Below are 25,336 nucleotides of genomic sequence, written 5' to 3' on the forward strand. Positions count from 1 at the left end.
ATCTCCAGGATGACTTCTAAGACCTCAGCTGGCTGTAAAGTATATATGTGAATAAATCTCTTGTGGATTCAGAAGTCTTTTGTGAGGGTTTCTTTTTTCCCTCTCTAATGTGGAACCAGGGTTCCTGAGTGATGACCACTCATTTGGAGAGACATTTGCCACAAAATGGAGAAATTGAAATAGGTCTGAGAAATCTATCATTTCCTCTTTATTTTTAAACTCCTTGCATGCAAGAAGCCCTTATTCCAATTATTACGATGAGTGGCTCTAAGCAGGGAGACTAATAAGAGGTTATTGTGATAGTCTAGACAAGAGACGAGGCTCAGATTAGGGTGGCAGCCATGTGAGCGGAGAGATGGGCTGGATTATGGAGGTAGAAGCAACTAGACCTTGTAACTGTTTGGATAGAAGGGGCACTGGTCCAAGGGAGGGGAAGGAGCCCTAAAACCTGCTCCCCTTTTTGTCAGCAACTTCACTGCTTTTTCTCTCATACTTACAGACCATCTCTGAGGTCACCAAGTCCAACCAGTCCTGAAGCCCAAATCTTCTCTATGATATCACTTTTTTACTGTGATTTTTTAAAAACTGGAAAACAAATATGCAACATGGAGTAGATTTGAGGCAAGTCGTACCAGCAGCAGATTTCTTTCTTTCTTTTTTTTAAATAAGTGGCTAAACAAAATTTTTTAAAAGTTGAAAAAGCAGGTAAGAAAAGAATACATTTTTCTGGCATGAGGATGGTGCTCTAGTAAGAGAATATAAGGATCTGGATAGTGTACCAGTTTTGCAATAGGACAACTTTAAGTACTTATTGTTGACTGTCCATTGTGTGCACAGATTGACAACAACATGCTGACAGCTCCTAAAGAAAACTACAGTGATACCTCGGTTTTTGTTGATAATCTGTCAGAAAACAATTGGCAAAATCCATAACTAGCAAAAACCAAGGCAATTATTTCCATATGAATCAACGTAAATCAAATTAATTCATTCTAGACACTCCAAAATACATACCAAAGACACATTTTATAGAGAACATAGTGTTTAATACTAAAAACAATAATAAATGAATATAAAAGATTAATGTAAAGAATAAATGAACATTTAACATGGCATTTACCTTTCTGAAGACTCTTCTTGGGATATGGAAGACCGTGAGGAGGGGAGAGAGAGGTTATTGATTGTAAGGGAAACCCACCTCCATAAGGACCTTAGGTATCAAGGCACTATTTGGAAAGACTTTGGAAAAAAGCTGACTTGTAGAAGAGTTGTTACCTTGATTATGTCCCTCTTCTCAGCTGAGATATAGGAGAATTTCTACTTGAGTGAGATGAGATATCTCATTCCCAATGAGAGAGCTCATTCATTTTGTATAGTCAGGCATATATTCTCCTTCCTATGCTTGCTATCTGTATGGATAAATGGATTTATTTGCTTTTCTATATATGTATTGCTCATACTGAGCAGGAGAACATGTTGGTTTCCCTTTGTTTTTGCAAAATTAGCATCAAGATCAACAGGGCACACCAACAAAATCCCAGGCAACCAATGAAAATGGAGGCAAACTCTTCGCAGTAAAAATCGACAACTGAAACCAATAACCGATGTCAACAAAACTCGTGGTATTACTGTATTTTTTTTTAAAGAAAGATATAACCTAGTTGTTTCTTCATTTGATCAATTCTATCTAAGTTTAGATGTGCAGAAGGACTTAGATATAGTCAAAGAATACCACCTATAACATGTTGCTAGATCTATTTTCCAAAGTAAAGTTTTAGAACAATGACAGTAAGATAAAGGAAAGAAAAGCATAGAGAAAAGAAGTCCTAATCAGATTACTTGCATATGCTTTTGACACTGGGACACTGAATTTCCACTAGGTGGGAACCATTTATAGATAGGCTACAAAGAAAAACCAATAAATAACAAGGCATTTAACACATTCTGTACAATGTCTTCCCTTTGCTGTCACCATTTTCACAAATTCATTATAGTTTAGTGGACCATCATTATCAAAATCTGCTTTCCTGATCATTTCATCAGTCTCTGTTAACTTCTTTCCAAGGTCTATCTCTCTGTCATCACATGGCAAAGTTAGCCAACATAACCACCAGCAGCCTTATCAAATTCATGGACTGCTTCTCTAATTTTTTCTTCACTGTTGTTTATTTCATTTTTCTTGCCATCATCATCATCATCAATTCTGGAAAGTCATGTTCTATTATCATTGGTATCTACTTTATTCATCAGATTCTGTAAGCAAGCTTCTGGAGTTCTGCTCTCATGACTTTATTATAAACTCCAATATCTATACGACGATAGGACCATCTCCATTCTTGCCAAAGAGTGAAAAGACTTTTTTTGAATTCCTCAGTCTACTCATTTATTAATTATTGAACCACACTGCTTGGGGCTTCTAGTGCCAACTTCCTTTCAGATAATCTCTATTTTTGATGGCTATATTCAGACTCTCTCACTTAAAAAAAATTATAAACTAGAAAATCATCACCCAAAATAAATGTTTCCATATAAGAAACCCAGAAAAGAAGATTGCATATGAAACTGTAAATTTGTTACTTCATAGCTTATTTAATATATATACATATACTTATATGAAAACCATATATATGGTTGCATCAACTTTTTCCTGTTTGGGTCACCTTCTGGATTTTCTTCTGCTTCTTCTGTGTATAATTAAAATGTTTCAATAGCACTCTTTATTGAGGGGTAACATGCTATAAAGAATAGAGCACTCATTGGACTTGGAGTCAGAAATGTGGGCTCAAATCCTAACTCAGACACTACTTATGTGACCCTGGGCTTAACATTTCTGGGGACTTGGTTTCTTTATTTATGAAACGAGGAGGTTGCATGTTAAGTGTCGGAAAAGCTCTAAATAGATAATACTATTTTTTTTCTAGCATCACTATCATCGCTCTGCTACTTTCTCCCACAATTCTCCCTCTACCCTCAAATAAAAGTCCTCACTTGTAACACATTAATCAAGCAAAACAAATTTGTGTTTTGTTGGTTATGTAGGTATGCCTCATATTTTCCTTATGGCCCATCACTTCTTTGCCAGAAAGTGAGAAGCATCCATTAATGTTTCTTTTGTTTGGAGCCTTGATTGGATACCTATCACTTATGATTTATGACTTTCTATATCTTCCTCCTTTTTTAGAAAACTTCTCATCCCTTGGCACTACCCTAAATTAGTGGTACCCTGCTGGTGCCATTATAAACCCAACCTTAAAGACCAGATACCATCTCATCTGGTCATCTTTGATTCTTATTCCTTCCTCCCTTCTCATAGCCAGTTAGTTACCAAGCCCTGTTGATTTCCATTTCTATAACTTCTTTTGGATTCATCTTCTTTTTTCATCTTCCACTATCACCTTTCTAATACTAGCTTTGATTGTCACCCCAAGGTACTATTACAATAGCTTCCTACCAGTTCTTCCTGCATCCATTCTCTGCCCTCTCCAATTATTCATACTATAAGGAGAATTTGTATTCTCAGTGCTTATTGCAGGGCCTGGCTCAAAGTAAGTGCTTAATAAATGCTTTTTAAAAAAAATTCACTCATTCATCATTCACTTACTCACTGGCCTTGTAATGGGGAAACCCTAGATACAGATCCTTCCTTGGACACATTTTAGCAGTATGAACCCGGGAAAATAATTTAGCCCCTCAGTGACATAGCCAACTCTAAACTAAGGTGGAGATGAGTTGTAGATTGGTGAAGGGGGTTGGTACACTGTTCAGATTATTAACTAATAATCATTTAGTGATCAAACTGTGCGGTGCCCTTTGTGCATTCTGGATTTTTAAATCTGTTTTTATTATGCATTGTATTAAATAATCTACCACTTATGCATGTGGAAATTAATACTTTATGTAGTTTTTATATGTTGTAATATTTCTTTAAATAAATCTCTCCTATGAATAAAAAAAAAAAACACCTAACCCCAGGCTTATGAAATCAAATGTCAAGAAACTTTTTTCTCCATAAAAATGTGGCTCAAATCATGTCACCCCTGTTTAAAAAATCTCTAATGAATCAACTTGGCAAAAGATTCAAAGAGCATTTCATCTACTATGTATATGGTATTATGATGGGTGTCCTTTAACTATAGCTATATGCAAGTTAAGTGGCTAAAAAGTAAAATAGTTAAATTTATTGACTTGGATCTTACACTTTTTTATATCTTTAAAAACTTTTTGATTTGTAATGTGTTCTTATGTTCCAATCTCTTGTTTTACATGTCTTGTCAATGTGTTCACAAAATTCTGATACATATTCTTTAATTCTCCAACATGAAACCAAACTTTTTATAACATTGGATATTGTTTATCTTTGACAAATAATCCATTTCCCCAAGTCTAACCTTGATTATAAGCCATTGCTTTTTTTTTTTTTAATAATCTTTACCTTCTTTCTTAGTAACAATTCTAAAACAGAAAGAAGAGTGGCAAGGGCTCAGCAATTGGGGTTAAATGACTTGCCCCAGATCACACATACTTTGGAAGTATCTAAGATCAGATTTTAAGCCAAGTCCTTCTCACTCCAGACCTGGTGCTCTATTTATTTATTTGTTTGTTTGTTTGTTTATTTTTATTTTTCTGTTCACTTTTTTTTCTCTTTTAAATTTTTTTTCACATTATTTTATTTATTTATTTTTAGAATATTTTTCCATGGTTACATGATTCATGTTCTCTCCCTTCCCTCTTCCCTCCCTCCTCCTGGTGCTGGCAAGCAATTCCACTGGTTTATACATGTCTTATTATTCAAAATCTGTTTCCATATTATTCATATTTATGATAATCTTTTAAAACCCCAACCCCAAATCATATACCTGTATAAGCAAGTGATAAATTATATGTTTCTCTTCTGTGTTTCTACACCCACAGTTCTTTCTCTCGATGTGGATAGCATTCCTTCTTACAAGTCCATCAAGATTGTCCCTGGATCATTTTATTGCTGTTAGCAAAGTCGATTACATGTGATTATCCACGATGTTTCAGTCTCTGTGTACAATGTTCTCCTGGTTCTGCTCATTTCACTCTGTATCAGTTCATGGAGGTTTTTCCAATTCATATAGAAATCCTCCAGTTCATCATTCCTTACAGCACAATAGTATTTCATCACCATCATAAACCACAATTTGTTCAGCCATTCCCCATATGAGGAACAACTCCTCATTTTCCAATTTCTTGCCAACACAAAAGTGAACCTGTAAATAGTTTTGTACAAACTTTTTTTATCTCTTTGAGGTTCAAATCCAGCAGTGGTGTGGCTGGATCAAAGGGCAGGCATTCATTTAAAGCACTTTGGGCATAATTCAAAATTGCCCTCCAGAATGGTTGGATCAATTCACAACTCTACCAGCAATACATTAGTGTCCCAATTTTGACACATCCCCTTCAACATTTATTATTTTTCTTTACTGTCATATTTACCACTCTGTTAGGTATGTGAATTTTTTTTTAATAAAACCCTTACCTTCCATCTTGGAGTCAATACTGTCAATACTGAGTGGTAAGGGCTAGGCAATGGGGGTTAAGTGACTTGCCCAGGGTCACACAGCTAGGAAGTGTCTGAGGCCAGATTTGAACCTAGGACCTCCAGTGGCTCTCAATCCACTGAGCTACCCAGCTGCCCCCTAGGTATGTGAATTTTAAAACTACTCCACCCTAATCAGACCATCCTTTAGAAGATGTGATTTAGCTATTTCCTGATCAGTAACAATGGAGATACTTGGAATAACAGAATCAGGTCTTGGAAACTCTGCATTTTCCACCCTTCTTAGTTTAACAAGATTGGGAAGGTCTGTATCAAACTCAAAATTTAATTATCTGAGAAAATGTCCTTCAACAGACATGTGCAAAAAAAAAGGACAGACCTCTGGGCTGTCTGTCCTAAGTCAAGCTTGAGCCACCATTGGCACATGTGAGACACAGGAAGTGAGGTAGAGAACAGCCTCTGGAGTTCTCATGACTTCCTGTGGAGAGGGCTAGAGTTCAGTTTGATCCTGGAGCTCTAGCTTGGAGGAGCCCCGTAGACAGCTTTCCTAAAGATAGATCATGTGAGTGATAAGGATTGACTCCCTTCTCTGCCTTGGCTCTCCAGGGCCTTAAACTCCCCCTTTGGCTCAGCCTGAGCTGAGTTAAAACTCCTTTCCTTCTTTCCCTCTCTCTCTCTCCCTCTAATATTTTCTTCCTCCTGTTGTAATTAAATCACCATAAAATTTCCAGCTGTTTGGGTGTTTCATTAGGATTTTTAAAAATAAATTCCTTGCAACCAACTATAATTATTACATTCAGTCTCAACCATAATTTTAACCCTTACAGGTATAAGGTGGTACCTCAGAGTTGTTTTGATTTGCACTTTTCTAATCATGAGGGATTTAGAATACTTTTTCATGTGATTAGTGATAATTTTGATTTCATCTGAAAACTGCCTATTCATATCCCTTGATCATTTGTCATTTGGGGAATGGCTTAATTTCTTGTAAATTTGACTTAGTTTCTTGTATATTTGGGAAATTAGACCTTTGTCAGAGAATTTTGTTATCAGTTTCCTCCTCCCCCAGGTTATTCCTTCCCTTCTAATTTTAGTTGCATTGGTTTTGTTTGTACAAAACCTTAATATGATTAAAATTATTCATTTTACATTGTGTAATGTTTTCTTTTTTTGCTTTGTCTTAAATTCCTTCCTTTCCCATAGGTCTGACAGGTATACTATTCTATGTTCACCTAATTCACTTATAATATCATTCTATGTTTAAGTTATTTACCCATTTTGAATTATTTTGATGTTGGGTGTGATATGTTGATCTAAATCTAATTTTTTCCCATACTGTTTTCCAATTTTCCAAGCAGTTTTTGTCAAATAGTGAGTTCTTGTCCCCAAAGCTAGAATCTTTGGATTTATTGTATACTAGCTTGCTAAGGATCCCAAGTCTATTCCATTGATCCACCCTTCTATCTCTTAGTCAGTACCATATTTTAAGATCTGGTACTGCTAGGCCACCTTCCTTCACATTTTTTTTCATTCCTGGTGCTGTAAAAATGGAGATTTGAACCTTGGACTTCAATCCCCAGAAGTCCTTGGAACTTCCCAGAATTCCCCAGAATCTCGCCCGAGTGCTAGATCACAAATTATTATTTAAACGGGCTCTCCGCCTAGTCGCGCTCTCTCTAGGCTTCCGCTTCTAGGGACACGGGGCTCTCTACCTAGCCGCCAAGATGTAGGTTGCACATGCTTTCTTATTTTGTATTTTCTTTATTTCTTAATCTTTAATAGACCTCATAAAAATATAATACTTTTAACAAAAAAACTAATTTTTAATCTTAAGAGTGCTCTATTGACCACATACTAGCTACCCCTAAGCCAGAGCTTTTAAGTGGATTCTAAATCAATCAAATTATAAGGGCACTGGGGGCAGCTGGGTTGCTCAGTGGATTGAAAACCAGGGCTAGAGATAGGAGATCCTAGGTTCAAATGTGGCCTCAGACACTTCCCAGCTGTGTGACCCTGGGCAAGTCACTTAACCCCCATTGCCCAGCCCTTACCACTCTTCTGCCTTGGAACCAATAGATAGTATTGATTCCAAGATGGAAGGTAAGATTTTTAGAAAAAAAAAATTATTAGGGCACTGCTCAGTTCCATCTCCTGGATGTTATTATATGTCTATGTAGCTAGGCAACACATTGGATAAAATATTAGACCTGGAATCAGGAAATTCTGAGTTAAAATCTGGCCTCAGACATTTATTAACTATGTAACCTTAGCTAAGTCACTTAAGCTCTGTCTGCTTCAGTTTCCTCAACTGTAAAATGGGGATAGAATAGCACCTACCCCTAAGGGTTATTGTGAAGATCAAATGAGGTATTTGTGGTGTTTTATAAACTTTGAAGTGTTATTTAAGTGCTAGCTATCATCATCACCATCACATTCCATCTCTAATGAATTTCTATAATTCTGCAAGAATTCTGCTGCTCAGCAAATCAGACTTTGTCAGTATTTGTCAGACTTCACCATTACCTCAATGGATAAAAGACTTCCAAGACCACTGGAAATAAAACATTCCTCAAAAAATTTTAGGGTTTTATTTTACTGCATGATGAAGATGCCCAGATGCCTTAGACTCACCTGGACCTTTTGCACAATCGTTTTCCTGTACCCCTGAATGAAAAAAATAAATTTCATCAGTTAAAAAGCACCTTTTCCCCTCAATACTTAGTGCTCCAGTCTTTACGTTGCATTGTCCATGGCAAGTGTTTTTTCTTCCTTACAACAGTTAGCAGCTATTTTCCTCTTGTTTTTTTTTTTTTGATGTTCTTTCAACTTCAAGAAATCTGCATCATACTGAAGAGGAATTAATAGCAAACACCTCCAGCTCCCAGGTCTTCTCTGAAAGTCTTTACTTATTATCTAAGGATTAATGAGGCCATTTTTGTAGCAATAATTTATCAGTTCATGATACTGTTTTTCATTCATTTCCAATTGTACTTTGCCTTATACCAGAGAGACTAATCTTGTTTCATTGTGGTTTCAAATGACCCTTGAATTGCTTGACTTCCCCAAACCAATAGCTGCTTCAATCTTTCCAGGGTGTTTGCAAAGCAAATAATTTACTCGGAACTTGTTTTGACTGTAAGAATGGTTCAAATGCCTCTTTTAAAATGAGAATTCATATTTTTTTCACTGAAGATTAGGCTCGTCTTTACAGGGTATGTTACATTATTCCATATTCTGGTGGGTAAAAGAATATTCTTATGTTATTCCATTTTTCTCTTCCTTTATATTTCAAGGTCTTCTGATTGCTTGCAGAATTTATTATTTTTCATTGGAATGGTTAAATTTAATCACAACAAATGAATGAATAAATGACTTAAGCACTTACTATGTGCCAACCATTGTGCTAAATGCTGAGGACATAAATACAAAAGCAAGACAGTCTCTGCTCTCAAAGGGTTTGGGTCATATAATAGGGAAGACAACACATATGGAAGATTGCAGCTGCAAGTTTGATGGGAAAATCCTTTGCTTCTTAGGTCCTTTAGAGTTCAGTGGCAAGAAATACCTCTTTTCATGCATTGTCACTGATAAAATCATATCTTTTGATTTTGAAAATCTTTTGATTGAAAATTATTTGGCGGTTCCAAGGACTTTGGTAGCAAGAACTTTCCTTTCTGAGTCTGCAGAAGTTGTGACTGTAGCACCTACAGGGGCAGTTGTTAGACCAAATCTCCACAAGAGTTGCTTTCCAGGATGATGGCATTGGATTAGAAGCATTGCTGTTCCCAAGACTCTTGGATTCAAGCTTGTTTCCATCAGGGTCTGAGAGGACAAAAGTATCAAGGTGGTAGTAGCTTGACCAAATGGTATGGTACCTGCTAACTTCAATCTCTCTCCCTCCCTCCTTCTACCTCTTCCCTTCTCCACTCTTCTTCCCTCATTCAGCTAGCTGGATTTCCATGTGGCAAACAGTTGGTAGTGATGTGAGGATGAATGGTTGCTTCTCCAAAGGCATTGATTCCCCAGATAATAACTGTAAAGGCTAGTTTGGAAGTAGGACCGATGGGCTGGAAGCAGAACTGGGATCACTTCCAGGGCTTTGGTATCAATCAACCGATTTGGTGGCAGTTGGTCAGCACTCATTGCTAGCGGGGATGAAGAATGTATGTCCCCTTTCCCCAATGATTTCCCTCAATGATGGTTGTGGAAAGCTGGTCTGGAAGCAGGTCTGGTGGTGTTGAGGGCATTGTAATTCCCAAGATCTCAAGTTCAGGGTCCTGGGCTATTTGTAGTGCTTATAGTCTGGTAGCCTAAGAATTGGCTATGTGTTTTTGTATTTGCCATGGATCTATGGATTCTCTCTTTTTAAAAAACCCTTATCTTCCCTCTTAGAATCAGTACCGTCTATAGGTTCCAAGGCAGAGAGTAGTGTTAAGGGCTAGGCAATGGGGGTTAAGTGACTTGCCCAGGGTCACACAGTTACGAAGTGTCTGGGACCACATTTTTATCTAAGACCTCTCATCTCTGGGCTGGCTCCTAATCCACAAAGCCACTCAGCTGCCCCCACAATTTGCTTATTATTTTAAAAAATGTTTATCTTTATTTTATTCTAATAATAAATTTACATATAATTTTTCCAAAGTTATATGATTCATGTTGTCTCCTTCCCCTTTTCCCTCTACCCTCCTGGAGCTGACAAGCAATTCCACTGGGTTATACATGTATTATCACTCAAAACATATTTTCATATTATTCATTTTTGGAAGAGCATAATCTTATAAAACCAAAACTCCAAATCATATACCCATATAAACAAGTGATCAATCATATGTCTTCATTTGCATTTCTACTCCAACAGTTCTTCCTCTAGAGGTGGATAGCATTCTTTTTTTTATAAGTCCCTCAGAATCTTCCTGGGTCATTTTATTACTGTTAATAGCAAAGTCTATCGCATTTGATCATCCCACAAAATTTCAGTTACTGTGTATAATGTTCTCCGATTCTGCTTATTTCATTCTGAATCAACAAACTGCTTATTCTTAACATTTTTTATTGTCTCAGTGTTTTCAATCATTGAAAGATTTCTCCATTTCCTTAAAACACCAGTAGAATGTAAGCTTTTTGAAGGCAGGAATTGTTTTGCTTTTTATTCCCAAATATCTAACACAGTGCTTGTATACAATGTATGAGTTTGATAAGTATTTCTTTTATTTTTGAATTATGGCTTATTTCAGTGGAAAAAATATTGGATTTGTAGTTAGAGGTCTTTGGTTTGAATACCAACTCTGCCACTATCACCTGGGTGACCTTTGGGAAAGTCACAATTATCTAGACCTCAGTTTCCTCAGCTGTAAAATAAGGAGGCTTAGATTTGATGGCCTCTAATGAAATACTATTGTACTGTAAGAAATAGCAAGCAGGAAGAGTGCAAGAAAACCTGCAAAGACTTGCATGAACTGAAGCAGAGTGAAATAAGCAGAACCAGGAAAACAATAAAACAACCTATCTGCTTTCAGTTCTTCCAAGATGGTATGATGTTTATGAAGTGTGTTTAATACTCTCCTGGCCTGTGCTCTGGTATGTGAGTAACCCCAAGCACTCTTTCTCCCCTGGAACTGTGACCAGTTTCCCCCGTTCCCCTGTGGCTGTGAGCACTGGTGTATGCTGGTGTTCCTTCTCACCCTGTGGCAATGCCCCTGGGCCATGACCCAGTTCTGCCTATGGGCAATGTGACAAAGTCTTACACCCAGAGCTGGAAAAGGGTCCCCTGTAATCTCCTCCTGATGAATGGTCTGATTTCCCCACCACCTGGTGCCATCTGTAGTTGAGAGTTTTGAAAGCCTTGGTGGCTGCTTCAGTTGCACCCAAAGTCTGTTGCCTTGTTGGGGCCTGTCCTGGAGCTGGTCTACCTCCACCCTGGTGCACTAGATCCTTTGTGCCAGCCCTCTAAGTTGTTTTGGGCTAAAAAATTATTTCATCTTGTCTTTTTGTGAATTACGATGCTCCAGAATTCATTTTGGGGAGTTATAGCATTGCTTTTTGGAAGGTAATTTGAGAAATTGGATGGATCCCTATACCTTCTCTGCCATCTTGGCCCTGTTGACTTGTGGATTCTTTTAGTTGGCACTTTGTTTTCTGTGTTCAGAAGTTCTAAACAATTTTCTTCCATCATTTCTTGTATTATGCAATTCAAATTTTTTAACTTATGTTATTTTGAGAAATCTGTATTCCATAATTTATCTCTATGTATTCTGTTTTCAAGATCAGAATATAGTAGGGACTCCGTATCTGTGGGGAATATGTTCCAAGACCCACACAAATAGCTGAAACCCTAGATATAAGCAAACATCCACATATATATGCTTTCTTTTTCTGCTCCTACCCTTGAACTCAGAGCTATAGCCTCACACTCCTCCCCACAACAAAAAAGTTAGAGTGAAAAAGAAAAAGTAAAGGCAGAAGATAGGAAGACAGGGAGGAAATACTGGCATCCAGGCCTTCCTAGTTGACCATGGAACCAGAGAAAATTAAACCATAGATTAGGTGCCCTAATTGTATTTTGCTTGTATAGCAAACATACTTTGAAACTTGCTTTTTGTTTCTTTTCCAGATTTTCCTTAACTTCTGGGTTTTGTACTCCCAATCATTTGTTCTCTCTTTATTCTCTCTTTTGTTTCTTTGATAGGATTTGCCACTGTTTTTGTTTTGTTGATTATTTCTTCTGTGTAAGCCACAAATGTTGCTTTCATGATTCCTGTTTTTCTCTTGGATCTTTCAGGAATATCTTATTTAATTGTGTTCTCTCTTGAGAATCCATGGGTCTTCTGCCTCCTCAAATACTGGTTCATTATTCTTGGTCTTGCAATGTTTATTCATAGATGTTTATACTTTCTTAGATGGTTTAAAGGCCATATTTGCTTCTGTTATTACTATCTTCCCTGTTGAGTGAACACAATAGGGAGTAGTGATTAGCCTTCTCTGTTGTTAGTTCATCATATTATTACCTGCTTAGGGTTTTTAGTTTCTTAGACTAGGGAGACAGCTGAAATTGCTTTATTTCTTGAACATAATTCTTATTTTGGAAAGATCATGAGGATCAGAGAAAATGTCTAGTTCTTCATCTTGGTCGTAGGATCTGGATGCTCTGAAATCTTTCTAATTGTCATTAAAATGTACTCTTTAAGTATGTTTCTTTTTTTACATATTTCTTTGGAGTAATATCCATTCTTAAAAAAATAGAATTAAAAAAATACAACAAAAGAGAGCAACAAAACACATATATATAGCCTGAATTTTAGCAATTAACTGACTGAAAACCAATCAAAGGTGGAGAAACTGCTTCAGTTTAATTCCTTCTAGTAAAGGTCAGACTTCTAAGTCAGATTTAAATCAGCATCCCACTTCCATGTCCATCATTTTCACAAAAGTGAAAGCATATCAGAATTATCACTTGTCCCACGTAATTTGCCCATGACCATGCCAAATAAAGTTCAAGGTCCTCTTAGAACCTATAATAAATATCCCATTTTTCTAGCGTTATGAGATCATAGGTTTAGAACTGCCAAAAAACTTCAGAAGCCATTTCATCCACACTCCTCTCTTGACTTTACAAATACGAAGTTGGTGCCCAGAGAAGCTGTGACTGCAATCAATCAATAAACACAGTAAACCCCCACGACTGTCAGGCCCTGTGCAAAAGAAGCAAAGGCATCGCTTGCCTCAAGGAGCTGACAGTCTACGAGGGGAGTTGACATGCAACAAATATGTTTTCAAGGCAAACAATATACGGTTTGAATAGGAAATAATTAGCAGATGGAAGGCATTAGAACAAAGAGGGATTGGGGAAGACTTTCTGTAATAGGTGGGATTGTTGGAACTTAAAGGAAGCCAGAGAGATCAGCAGAATGGAGGAGAGAGAGCATTCCAGGCATAGGGGAGAGCCAGAGATAATGCCCAGATTTGAGAGAGGGAATGTCTTGTTTGTGGACCAGCTAGGAGACCAGTGCCGCTGGATAAAGTTTAAGTTAGAGTTGGGGAGTGAGAGGTAAAAAGACTGGGAAGGTAGGAGAGCACCCAAGATCCCAAGAGAACACAAAAGAGGAGGGAGATCAAGTGTTTGACTCTAAATCTGGTGCTTTTATTGTTATTGGTGGTTTTCACTGAGCCATTCCAGTTTCTCATATTAATCATCTCAGTGCATTCTAAGCTTCCAACTAGATAATCCTCTGCCCATTTTATGTCTTACATACTGTAAGATGGGATTTTAAGATGCTAATTGAGTTACTGAATGAAGTTAGTTGAATTCAGTCTGTTGATGACTGTTTCTTGACACACAGAGAGAAAGATGGCTTCTTTCTCTATCTTTCAATCTTGAACCTACAATCTGACTTTTGTTTAAAACAGCAACAGGCTTATTATAAAGTATTTATTTGAATAAGGTAAGGTATGTGGGCTGGGGATTCCCTCTCACTAATAATTTCTACCTTTTCCCACACCACTAACCCTGCAAAGGGTTGCTTTGATCCTCAAAAGGCTACTCTCACTACCTCTCTGTCTCTATTCCCAGTTCTATCTGGCTACCTAAGCTAAGCCCACACAAATTATAGTCTTTAGTGAAAGCCAGAGATCGTTGTTGAGTCAGGAACTGGTACCAGGCATGACCTAGTCACCTAGTTATTGGAAGAGCCCACCAAGGTAACTCAGAAGTTCAGGTCACTGTCACTGGTGATTTTCTCTTGAGTAGTCACTAGATGTTATTTCAGAGTCTGGGATCAAAGATGTATATCTGGAACTGGTAGCTTTCTCACAGGATTCAGGATAAAGATCAACAGTAGGAGAGAACTTAGTTTAGGAGCTGTTTACTTCTCCAGAGTTCAAAACCCTCTCCCAGAGGACAGTTACCCACTCCAGAATCCTACCCCAGGATTCCCAGATCTTCCTCTGTACTTCCTGGTTCCCTACATTCCATCAAACTTCTGTGACTCCACTCTGGTCCATTACCTTCTTCCCAAAATCCTTCCACTTGTCCTCTTTCACAAAAATGAACCTGCTAGGTTCATTAATACTTACCTTTTATTCCTATTCTATTATCTAACCCTTAAAACAATAAACCACCCCTACACTTCCTATGCTATATCCTATCTTAACTATTCCTAATCTTGGATATCACCCCAGGAAAGAAAGGTAAGGGTAGGGTTTAGAAATTTTTGTATAATACTCCTGCTTATCTTTGCACCTGTCCTCCCTTTCTTTCATTAATTCCTACTCATCCCATTGTAGAGAGGAAAGACAAATATAGTTTCCAGAGACTAAACGCATAGCCCCCTGGGAAAAGCATTGCACACTTTGGGGACTGCACCTTTTAAGGTTTGTGGAGACCTGAGATTGAGATGGTAGAGAGTCCACTGGGAGCAGCAGAGCAGTAACAATGGCAGGATCCAATTTATGGTTTCCTTTCCTGGAGTCATGGGGACAAGAAGGGAAGACAAGGGTGGTTATCCAAGAATCATAGAGACAATGTTCAATCATGGCCGCTTGACTTTGTGGCTGAAACTCTGGTCAGATTTCAGATGTCTACTATAGGAATATGGAAGACCTGAATCGGTCTGGGGAGAAACTATAATGAATGTGAACAAATGCATACAAAGTAATTTCAGCACAAACAACTAGGCAGGGAAAGTTTTGGGGTCAGAGGCAGTAGCTGAGATTTTATTTTTTAGGAAGCTAAGGATTTTATAAGGCAGAGAAGTGAGGAAAGTACATATTTCAGACAGATCCAGATGATGTATTTAGTTTCCTAATGCCTAGAGCAGGATATCAAATGCCCTCTTTCTCTCTCCCCTGTCAAAACTGCTTACACCAACCAAGACTGACCCACTATCTTCATTGAAGTAATTCAGGGTATTCAGCCTGATCTGTAAAATTGATTTTCACTCCATATTCACAATAAGTGTGCTCTTCTTTGTGAATTAAGGCATCATGTGGGAGAGCATACAAGATTAAAACTGTTCCTAAATTAGCTCTTTAATTTAACACCTTGCATTATCTTTGCTTTTGGGATTAGTGAATTTTAAAGGAATCATCAAAAGTAGTTTTTTTTGTCTCCAAGTTTAGATTTTTTAAAAATTCCAAATTTACCAGTCTTTGCAAATAAAAAAGAATGAAAAACAAATGGGAAAAATCCTTTTGATCAAGAATAACCATTCTCTTTAGATCAGAAATGTTTGGAGGCATGGAACACAGTGATCTCATGTTATTCATTTTTATCTACAAGTTAAAATGTCTAGATCTTCCTTAGTTTTATTATAGGCCCCTTCATTTCTGTGTCATTAAAATGAGAAAGAGAATCTCTTTCTGAATAGCTAGAGGAGTCTATGGTCCCTCCCAGGCCTGGTCTCTGTTGACCAATGCTGGTGTTCTTTCTGGATTGGCTGTAAGGGGGGAAAAGAATGAGGAGCTGAGAAGGATACCTGGAAAACTGGAAGAATGGTGATATCCTCAACAGTAATAGGGAAGTCAGGAAGAAAGAGGGTTAGGGGAGAAAGATGAGTTCAGGTTTGGATATGCTGAGTTTGAAATGTTAATGGAACATTCAGTCTGATGTAGCCAAACATCACTTCATTTTCCACCCAGCTGCACCATTTTGTACTCCTTTGGTTTCTCCCTAATGCTTCCAGTAAACCCATTGTTAGGAAATCTCATCATTTTTCAAGATCTAACTAGCCTTCTTACTCATATCTCACTGGTACTCTCTGCCCCTCTAATTGGAGGTTGGATCCAGAAACTCAGGAGAAAATGGTACAAGACTGACATTTCCTCAAACCTCTCATTTCCCAAGTACCTGCACTCCTTTTGGACCTCTTTGGATTCTTCATCATTCCTCTGTTCGTGGCTCACTACCTTCCCCCTTCCTCCCTTGGCTTTTCAGCTTCCTTTCATTTGTTTTAACTTATTAGATTGTAAGCCCCTACAGGCCAGGACTGTCTCTCTTTTTTTCATATTTGTATCCTCAGCACATAGCACAGTGCTTGGCACATAGTAACTAGGTACTTAAGAAATATTGACTCTAGACTGTTGAGTTTGAAATGACTGATAGGCAGTCCAAGATGCAAATACTGGAGATTAGCAGAGAAGTTATAGCTGACTAAATGAATATGAGAATTATCTACATAGAGATAATAATTGACGATTGACTAACTACATAGAGATAATAACTGATGAGATCACCATGAGGAATCATATAGAGGAAGAAGAAAAGAGGACTCAGGACAGAGTCTAGAGTGACACCCATGGTTAGTGGGCATGACCTAGATGAAGATTCAGCAAAAGAGAGTGATTATCAGACAAGTAGAACCAAGAGAAAACAGTGTCATGAAAGCCTGGAGAGAAAAGATTACCAAGGCTCAGATGATGGTGTCCAAGGCTGCAGACAAGTCAAGAAGGATGAAATTTGAGAAAAATCTATTATATTTGGCAATTTAAAGATTGAGAGACCTGTTTTAGTTGAAGGATGATGTTAGAAATCCGACTGCTTTTTAGTGAGAGTATAATAAAAACAGAGGCGCCCATTGTAGATGACCACAGGAAGTTGAATCATGAAATGGGAGAGACATCTAAAACAATAGGTAGCAAGAATGAAAGGATGAGGTGAGGTTTTGAATTTAAATTAAACTTTTTGTTTTGTTTTTTAGGGTGGAGGAGACACAGTCATCTTTACAGGTAGTAGTGAAGCAGAGAGAAGGTAGGAAGAAATGAAGATTCATATGAGTGAGGATGATAGGCACGGACAATCTGCTAGAGGAGAAAGATTGCTTTTCCATGTGAGACATGGTGAAAGAAGAGAAAGCAGAAGGCATCTGAGTGGTCTGAAATGAGGGAGAATGGAGAAAAGTGAGCTCTCTGTGAATGCTACCATTTTTTTTTCAGTGAAATATGAGGTTGAGAGAGTGGGAGAAGGGAAGCCATGAGAGATTAAGGAGAGACAGGAAGGCATAAAAGGATGGCCTTGCCTCAGTCTTTTTGACTGTTAGCCAGTAACAAATGTATTTATTCAAATGACATGACAAGAATAGTAGTTATCAAGCATTTCCCCCCAAAACTCTGAGGTGCGCTCTTCCACTAATATACATGGAGTCCATGGAGGGAAAGAGTGGAGGCATGCTTACATTACAATGGCAATGAGGCACACATGTAGGGAACATACTTGGCCAGGACAATTCACAACTCTGGAATCTTGATTCCTTTCTTTTTTTTCAATCAGCTGGCTATGCTGAGCTGTGTAGAGTAAGTCACTAAGGTGCCTCGATGGTTCCAAAGCAGACTTGGCTACTACTGGACTGGAAAAGGCCAACAATTGGCCATTGTACCTAAGTTTTGTTGGGGTTGGCCAAGAAGGTTGTCCTGCTGTTGGGCTCTTCATGGCCATCTGCATGGCCGTCTCTGTCAAATGAGTTGAACCACTGAACTCCTCAGGATTGATCTTAGATGGGAAGCTGCAGCCTTCAACTCAGTTTTAGTTTTATAACATTCTTTTTCAATGACCTTTAGGGTAGGATTGTCCTCAGCTCTAAGGTGTGTCACTTCTGGCAGGAGGTAGAGGGAATGGTCTAGCCGCATTTGTTTGTCCAATATTTTGTGGAATATGGAATTCTACCTTTACTTTTGGTACTCACCTCACCAATATGTCCATGATTCCAGTTGAATTTCACATGGATGAGAGGAAGGGAGGGAAGGTAATATCTGGAGGGATCAGGAGAGGCTTCCTATAGAAGGAAGTGTGCTTGAGCTGAGTCTTAAAAAGAAATAAGGGATTGTGTGAGGCAGCGATGAAGACAGTGAACATTTCAGGCACTGGAAAGAGCCTTTGGGAAAACATGGAGATGAGAAAAGGGAAAAAGAGTACTGTATAATGAACATAGAGAGGAGGTGAGTTTTCCTGGAGAGTAGAGTGTGGGAAGAGGAATCATGTAAAATGAGTGTAGAAAGGTAAATCAGAAAACATTAAATGCCAAACTGAAGAATTTATATTTTATTCCAAGGGCAATAGAGAGCTTCTGGAGTTTATTGAATAGAAAAGTGATGTGATCAAACCTACATTCAAGGAAAATCCTTTTGGCAGCTTTATGGAATCTATATGTGAATGGGGAAAGGCAAAGCAGGGAATCAATGAGGAGGGCATTGCAATGATGCAGGCAAGAGGAGAAGAGGATCTAGGTTAAGACTGTGGCTGTGGGAATAGTGAGAAGAGATCAGAAGTGAGAGATGTTTTAGAGATAGAAATGGTAAGTTTTGGCAATTGATTAAATACATGAGGTGAGAAAGGTAAGGAGTGAACAATGATGTTGGGATTATAAACCTACGTAACCAGTATTCTCAATAGAAATCAGAAGATTGTGAAGAGGAGTGGGTTTGGGAGGAATGATAATGAATTCTTTTTGGACATGTAGAGTTTGAGATACCTATGGGACATCCAGTTTGAAATGTCAAATAGGCAGTTGGTGATGAGAGGATGAAGTTCAGAAGAGAGACCAAGGCTGGACTTACTGAATTGTCTGCATAAAGATGATAATTAAACCCAGGGGAGCTGATTAGGTCACCAAACAAGAGAGAACAGGAGAGAAGAGAGCCTAGAGTTAAGCCTTGGGCTATATCCAGAGCTGAGGGTGGTGATATTCTGGGGGAGGTCACAAGCAACTGAAGAGAATAAGGAGGGGTTTCCTGTAGGAGGTGGCACTTGAGCTAAGTTTTGAAGATGAGACTCTGAGTGCATTTTAAGCTGAAAAGACAATCATGTGCCAATGCAATAAGCTAGGCTGTGGAATATCATGGATGGGGCATATGAAGAATAATGCACAATAAACCAAAAAAGATGGGTTGGAGCCAGATTGTGAAGGTCTTTAAAAGCCAAACCCAAGAATTTTGGATAAAAATTCTGGAGGCAGGAGGGAACCAATGGAGCTTCTTGTACAAGTAGTCACATGAATGAGACTTGTACTTTGGGACTATCAATTTGACATCTGTGGGGTGGGTGGATTGAAGAGGGGAAAAACTGGAGACTGGAAAACTAATAAGGAGGGTATTAGGGTAGCCCAAGTTAGAGGTAATGCTTTGTCTGAACTAGAGTTGTGCCTATGGGAGTGGAGAGAAGGGGATAGATGCAAGACATATCATGAAAGTAGAATTAATAAGACTTGTGTGATGTGGGTGGGATAGAGAGAAGAATCAAATCAAAGATGACTTGGAGGTTGTGCATCTGAGTCACTAGAAGGATGATGGTGCCCTCATCAGAGATAGGGATCTTGAGACTAGGGTAAGATTCGGAGGGAGCTATTGAGTTCCATTTTGGATACAGCAAATTTAAAATGCCTTTAGAATATTTCAGATGAAGATGCCCAATAGGCAGTTGGTGTGGTGATGGTAATAATAGTAACAACATTTATAAAGTGCTTTAAGGTTTGCAAAGCACTTTGATACATGTTACCTTACTTGATCCTCTAAGGAGTGTATTATTATTATTATCCCCATTTTACAGATGAGGAAATTGAGGCTGAGAGATTGACTTGTTTAGGACTATACAACTAAATAAATAACTGAGACTAGATTTAAATCCATGTCTTCCTGACCCAAGTCCAGCATTCTGTCCACATCACCTCCTAGCTGCTAATGTAGGACTGGAGTTCAGGGATGGACATATATTGATTTTGGAGTTTTCTGCATAATGTTCATAGTTGAACACAGGAGAGTTAATGAGATCACCTAGAGATCAAGTAGATAGAGAGAAGAGTGCCCAGGACAGAGCCCTGAGGCAAACCCATGCACAGGAAGGGAATAGTACAAGCATGAAGAAGTTGCATATGAACCTGAGAAAAACAGCCGAACAAGTAGAAGAACCAGGACCCATGCTAAATTGCAAGGGGTTGAGAAGTGAGTGTAAAGTGTGACAATGGAGAAGATAAGTACAGGCCATTTTCTTTCTAGGCATTTGGCTCCAAATTGGAAAGATATACAGGATGGCATGATGTCGTCAGGGGAGGACATATTTATTTGGTGGTTTGTCTGAGTGCTGAAATAGGAACTTGACTTTTGTATCTATGGTAGAAAGGAGTTGGGAAGATTTGTTTTCATGTCCCATCTTAGACATCTACTAGCTTTGTGATTGCAGGCAAGTTGTTTAACTACTCACAGCCTCAGGCTCTTCATCTATAAAATGAGAGAAGTTGGATCAACGACAACTAATAGCCGTTCCAGCTTCAAATCTATGGTCCCATTAATGCACTGCTGGTGGAGTTGTGAATTGATCCAACCATTCTGGTGGGCAATTTGGAACTATGCCCAAAGGGCACTAAAAGACTGTCTGCCCTTTGATCCAGTCATAGCACTGCTGGGTTTGTACCCCAAAGAGATAATAAGGAAAAAGACTTGTGCAAGAATATTCATAGCTGCGCTCTTTGTGGTGGCAAAAAAAAGGAAAATGAGGGGATGCCCCTCAATTGGGGAATGGCTGAACAAACTATGGTATATGTTGGTGATAGAATACTATTGCACTAAAAGGAATAATAAAGTGGAGGAATTCCATGGAGACTGGAACAACTTCCAGGAAGTGATGCAGAGTGAGAGGAGCAGAACCAGGAGAACCTTGTACACAGAGCCTGATACACTGTGGTAGAATCGAATGTAATGGACTTCTCCATTAGTGGCAATGCAGTGATCCTGAACAACTCAGAGGGATCCACAAGAAAGAACACTTTCAGCGTTCAGAAGAAAAACTGGGAGTAGAAACACAGAAGAAAAACAACTTCTTGATTACATGGGTCGATGGGATATGATTGGGGATGCAGACTCTATGAACATCCTAATGCAAACTTCAACAACATTGAAATAGGTTCTGCTCAAGGGCACATGTAATACTCAGTGGAATTGCTCATCAGCTACAGGAAGGGGTGGGGGGAGGGAAGGGAAGGAAAGAATATGATTCTTGTAACCAAGGAATAATGTTCTAAATTGACTAAATAAAATTTTCTAAAAAAAAAATCTATGGTCCCTATGACCTAGATAGAAATTAAATCCTGATGTTCTAAAGGAATTCCTAAAGAAGAGGTCAAGAACCAAATTGAAATTTCTGTGAGAACTACCCATTTCCTCTTCACGATTGAATGTAGTTTGTATAAACTTGTTTTAGTTTTGGGGCCATGAGTTACAACACAAAAGGGATAAGCTTAAAATCCATACAGGAAAAAAAAATCCATATGAAAATGCTCTTGTACAGACCATCACAGAGAAGCTGAATGGTCAGGACCTTAATAAATCAGTACATGCTGTAGAGCTAGGGTGGTCACAGAAGATGTATCTCACTTAGTACTTTATTTTTCACCTGTCTGGTGTATTCATCATCCAGTGTTGAGTCATCACACTGTCCTGCTGACCAGACCATTTCACCTCTCCCTCCTTATCAAGACCAAGCTAGATGTTCTAGAACCTTGTTGAATATTCTTTCTATGCGGTGCCTGTGGTGACATTCTTTTGGCAACTCCCAAGTGACCCATGAGAACGTTGTTTTGTTCTAAAACTAGCTGAGCACCCCATGAATGGCCTGAATCAGAGCTGTGTGTTGCCGATGCAAATGCAAAGTGACCAGAACAATGCACTGTGCATGTCTGGCAGATCCTTTATGGAATAAATATGGACTACAAAGATATGAATGGTTTGTTTTCTGCACAGACGGAAGGAATATCCGTATGAACAAGTTACTAAACATCTCCCATGGAGTTTCCAGCCACAATTCTATTATTCTGAATCATGGCTGTCATCATACACTCGCCTTGGGTAGGAATCCTCTTGGTTGACCTGCTAATATGTTTCCCACGATCTAAGACGGCAGGCTCTTAGGGATGGAAGCAGGGATATGCTTGCTACAGAACCATGGAGAATTAAGCATGGAGTAGAATGAGGAATAGAATGTTGCTGTGCTGTAGTCTCCCACCCTGGCTTCTTCTCTCAAGAAACACATTGGTCCTACTGGCTCCCCTCCTTTTCCTGATTGGTATCCCCTGCACTGGTTCTTGTGTGGGACAGTCATGAAAAACACCTTTTGTTCTGGTGGAGAAAAAGGGACCTGCTCAGGGGTTGGCACTCTGGGACAATGACCCATAGGAACTCTGTCACCACCCTTCCCTCTCACACCCTCCCCCCTTTTGGTTGAGGTAGGACATAGTGAGTGGCAGAGGATGGATAGGTAGGGCTGGTTTTCAATCTGCATTCTAGATCTCATATTACCATCTCCCTCAAACTCACTTCTCTTCCAAATTTTCCTATTCTGTTGGATGCCCTATTATCCTTCCAACCTACCAGGTTTTGAATCTCCATGCTATTCCCATCCCTTTACTCCCAAATCTTTCCCCTTCTCTCCTCTAAGCACCCAACCAACATTACAGTTCAGGCCATCATCATCTCTCACATGAACTATTACAATGACCTCCTAATTGATCATCCTGACTTAAACAGCTGCCAAAGTGATTTTCTTGAAGTGCAAGACTGACCATAATGTCCCCCTACTCATTAAACTCCAATGACTTCCTATTGATTCTAGGATCAAATATAAGTTAACCTATTTGATATTTAAAGCCCTTCACGGTCTGTCCAATCTATTCTTTTGCACTTTTGTATCAGTCACCTTCTCATGCTTTACATTTCAGCCAAAATGGCCATCTTGCTATTCTTCATACTCATAAGAAACCAAACCCAAATACTCCCCACATGAATAGGAAAATAAGGTCTGGCACCATCCATTATGTAGCACCAAGTTAAAAGAAAAAGAGGGAAGAATTTTTGGGAAACTTGACAGAGTTAAAGTCAATTTTCTTGCTTTTGTTTTGTATGTAAAGAATATATATGAAGCATGATTCACACTTTATGTTTATTAGCTATATAACCTATTTTTGATCAGTGAATTGTATGACTTCGTTTAAACAAGTCACTTAAAAATATTAACTCATTTGGTTACATATATTGATCAAATTGAATGAATAATTATCTGACAATTACTATTGATAAATCCATCTTATCCCTTAAAATAGGCACAGGAATTTTTTGAAAATAATGAAGCATATTCAAAGACATCTCTCTCACTAAAAATGTTATTATATATATACATATATTTTAGTGAAAGTGGCATGGGCACTGTATTCCCAGAAACTCAGGCAAACTATTATCAGGGAAATTCCTTTGCTCCCTTACACCCTAGTGACTCCTAACCCAAAACATCTAATAACTCCTATACGACCCTGAGAGGATTATCCTCCCTAGATTGTCCTTTAGATTTAAGATGGACAGAGAGATGCACCTTCAGCCTATACCTCAATACCATTGGGCTGTATCTCAGACATCCATCTGTTCTCTAAACTAAAGAATCTTTTATGAGTGTCATCCCCTATGTCTCCACGCAGACCCTGGTCAGATGACCAACACCCCCCCCCTCCCCCGAATGCCTGAGGATTTACCACTCTAGAGTCATGTCCTCACCATGACACAGCATCTATTGTAGAGAGTATAAAATCCCCAGAACTGATGTTGTCTGGGGGACAGCTTTTCCATCCATGCTGTCCTCCCAAGGAGCAGCCTTCCATCTTGCTGTTTCACCTGTACTATCCTCCTGGCCATTCTCAACATTACTTTCTAAATTAATAAATTTCTCTTTTATTTTTAAGCTAAGTTTCAGAGACTTGCATTCTTGCAAAAGGTAGCCTTCCCCAACCACAGGGGTTCACCTCTACACCCAACAAAAGAAAAACAATTTTGTGCTGCTTTTTATATTTTAGAAGTATTATTTCTTTTTATCTAGTTTCTATGCTTTACAAATGGTGTATAATGTGCAGATATGCTAGTAGTGGTGTATATAATTTTTAAATACACACATAGGAAGGACTATTCTAATCACAGTAAGATTTTGGGGATACTCTCAATATGAAGGGAGTGCTCAAAACTGTTCACTAATAGGGATGTGGAATCAAATCAAAATCAAAAGCATTTGGAGATAGTTCTACCTGAAAATGCCAGGTAGTTGGGATTTTCTTCTTCGTTACTTGTACCTCCTCTACCCCAAAATCTGAGTCTGGTAGCCTGACAGTCTAACAGTTTGGTGGCAACGACTACTATGCAGGCTCCTTGGAGTATTATTACTAGGAGTACAATGTGAAGGATGACAAACTGATCCAACGTTTTAACAAAACTGCTGAATGTTGCTTGTTCCCTTCAGCAGGCTGCTCTAATCTACTTATCAGCATCTACTAATTACTTCTCGATACTTCGAAAGGCTGAGCAGGATGAAACGGAACGAAATAAATTTTAGTGAAACATGTCCCACGTTCCCTTTGTGATCAAAAAGGGGCCACGGTGGGCACCATCCTTGTTGGTAGCCCCTACATCCTACTTCCCTTTCCTTATGGCTTCCCTCATCACGGCTCGATGCCCTAGAGGGGGTGTCAGTGACAGGGTACCTCTGCATGATCTCCGATGCCCTTCCTAAGGCTTTGCGTGTCTCAGCGGCCCCTTTCCTCTTCCCACACCGAAGATGTCTGGCTGAAGTTCCCATCAAGCCGGCATCCCTGAAGAAGAGAAGCAGGGAGAGGCGGCCTGTGGGGTCACTTGTGGCTGGCCAGGCCCTGGGTGCCCACTAATCTGTGCCCACTGGCACTGCCCCCTTTTCATTCCTGAGGGAGGGTGGGAAGTTCAATTTAGCTTTAGCTCCCTAGTGCTCTGGCTAGCGAGGGGGCCCAGAGGCGACTGCTGGAGGCAGAGCTCCCTGTTGGGGTGAGGGGG

At 39.0% G+C, this 25,336-nt stretch overlaps 1 protein-coding gene across 7 annotated transcripts in view; it reads right to left on the bottom strand.

Moving 5' to 3' along the window:
• Window positions 1–4,766: 4,766 nt before the first annotated feature.
• The window catches only part of BEND7 (BEN domain containing 7), a 160,978-nt gene continuing 140,408 nt past the window's right edge, over window positions 4,767–25,336 (bottom strand). For 4 of the 7 annotated variants that reach the window (XM_056800838.1, XM_056800837.1, XM_056800841.1 and 1 more), the window contains 2 exons: window positions 14,883–14,981; window positions 4,767–12,462 (listed from right to left, as the gene is read on the bottom strand). In XM_056800838.1, coding sequence (XP_056656816.1) covers window positions 12,407–12,462; window positions 14,883–14,981 — 155 coding nt within the window. In that variant the 3' untranslated portion in view covers window positions 4,767–12,406. Of the gene's footprint in view, window positions 12,463–14,882; window positions 14,982–24,027; window positions 25,123–25,336 lie in introns of those variants that run through there. The other 3 variants (XM_056800840.1, XM_007503975.3, XR_008912578.1) reach the window with 2 other exon arrangements.

Source organism: Monodelphis domestica, chromosome 5 (assembly GCF_027887165.1).
Source record: "Monodelphis domestica isolate mMonDom1 chromosome 5, mMonDom1.pri, whole genome shotgun sequence".
Taxonomy (NCBI): Eukaryota; Metazoa; Chordata; class Mammalia; order Didelphimorphia; family Didelphidae; genus Monodelphis; species Monodelphis domestica.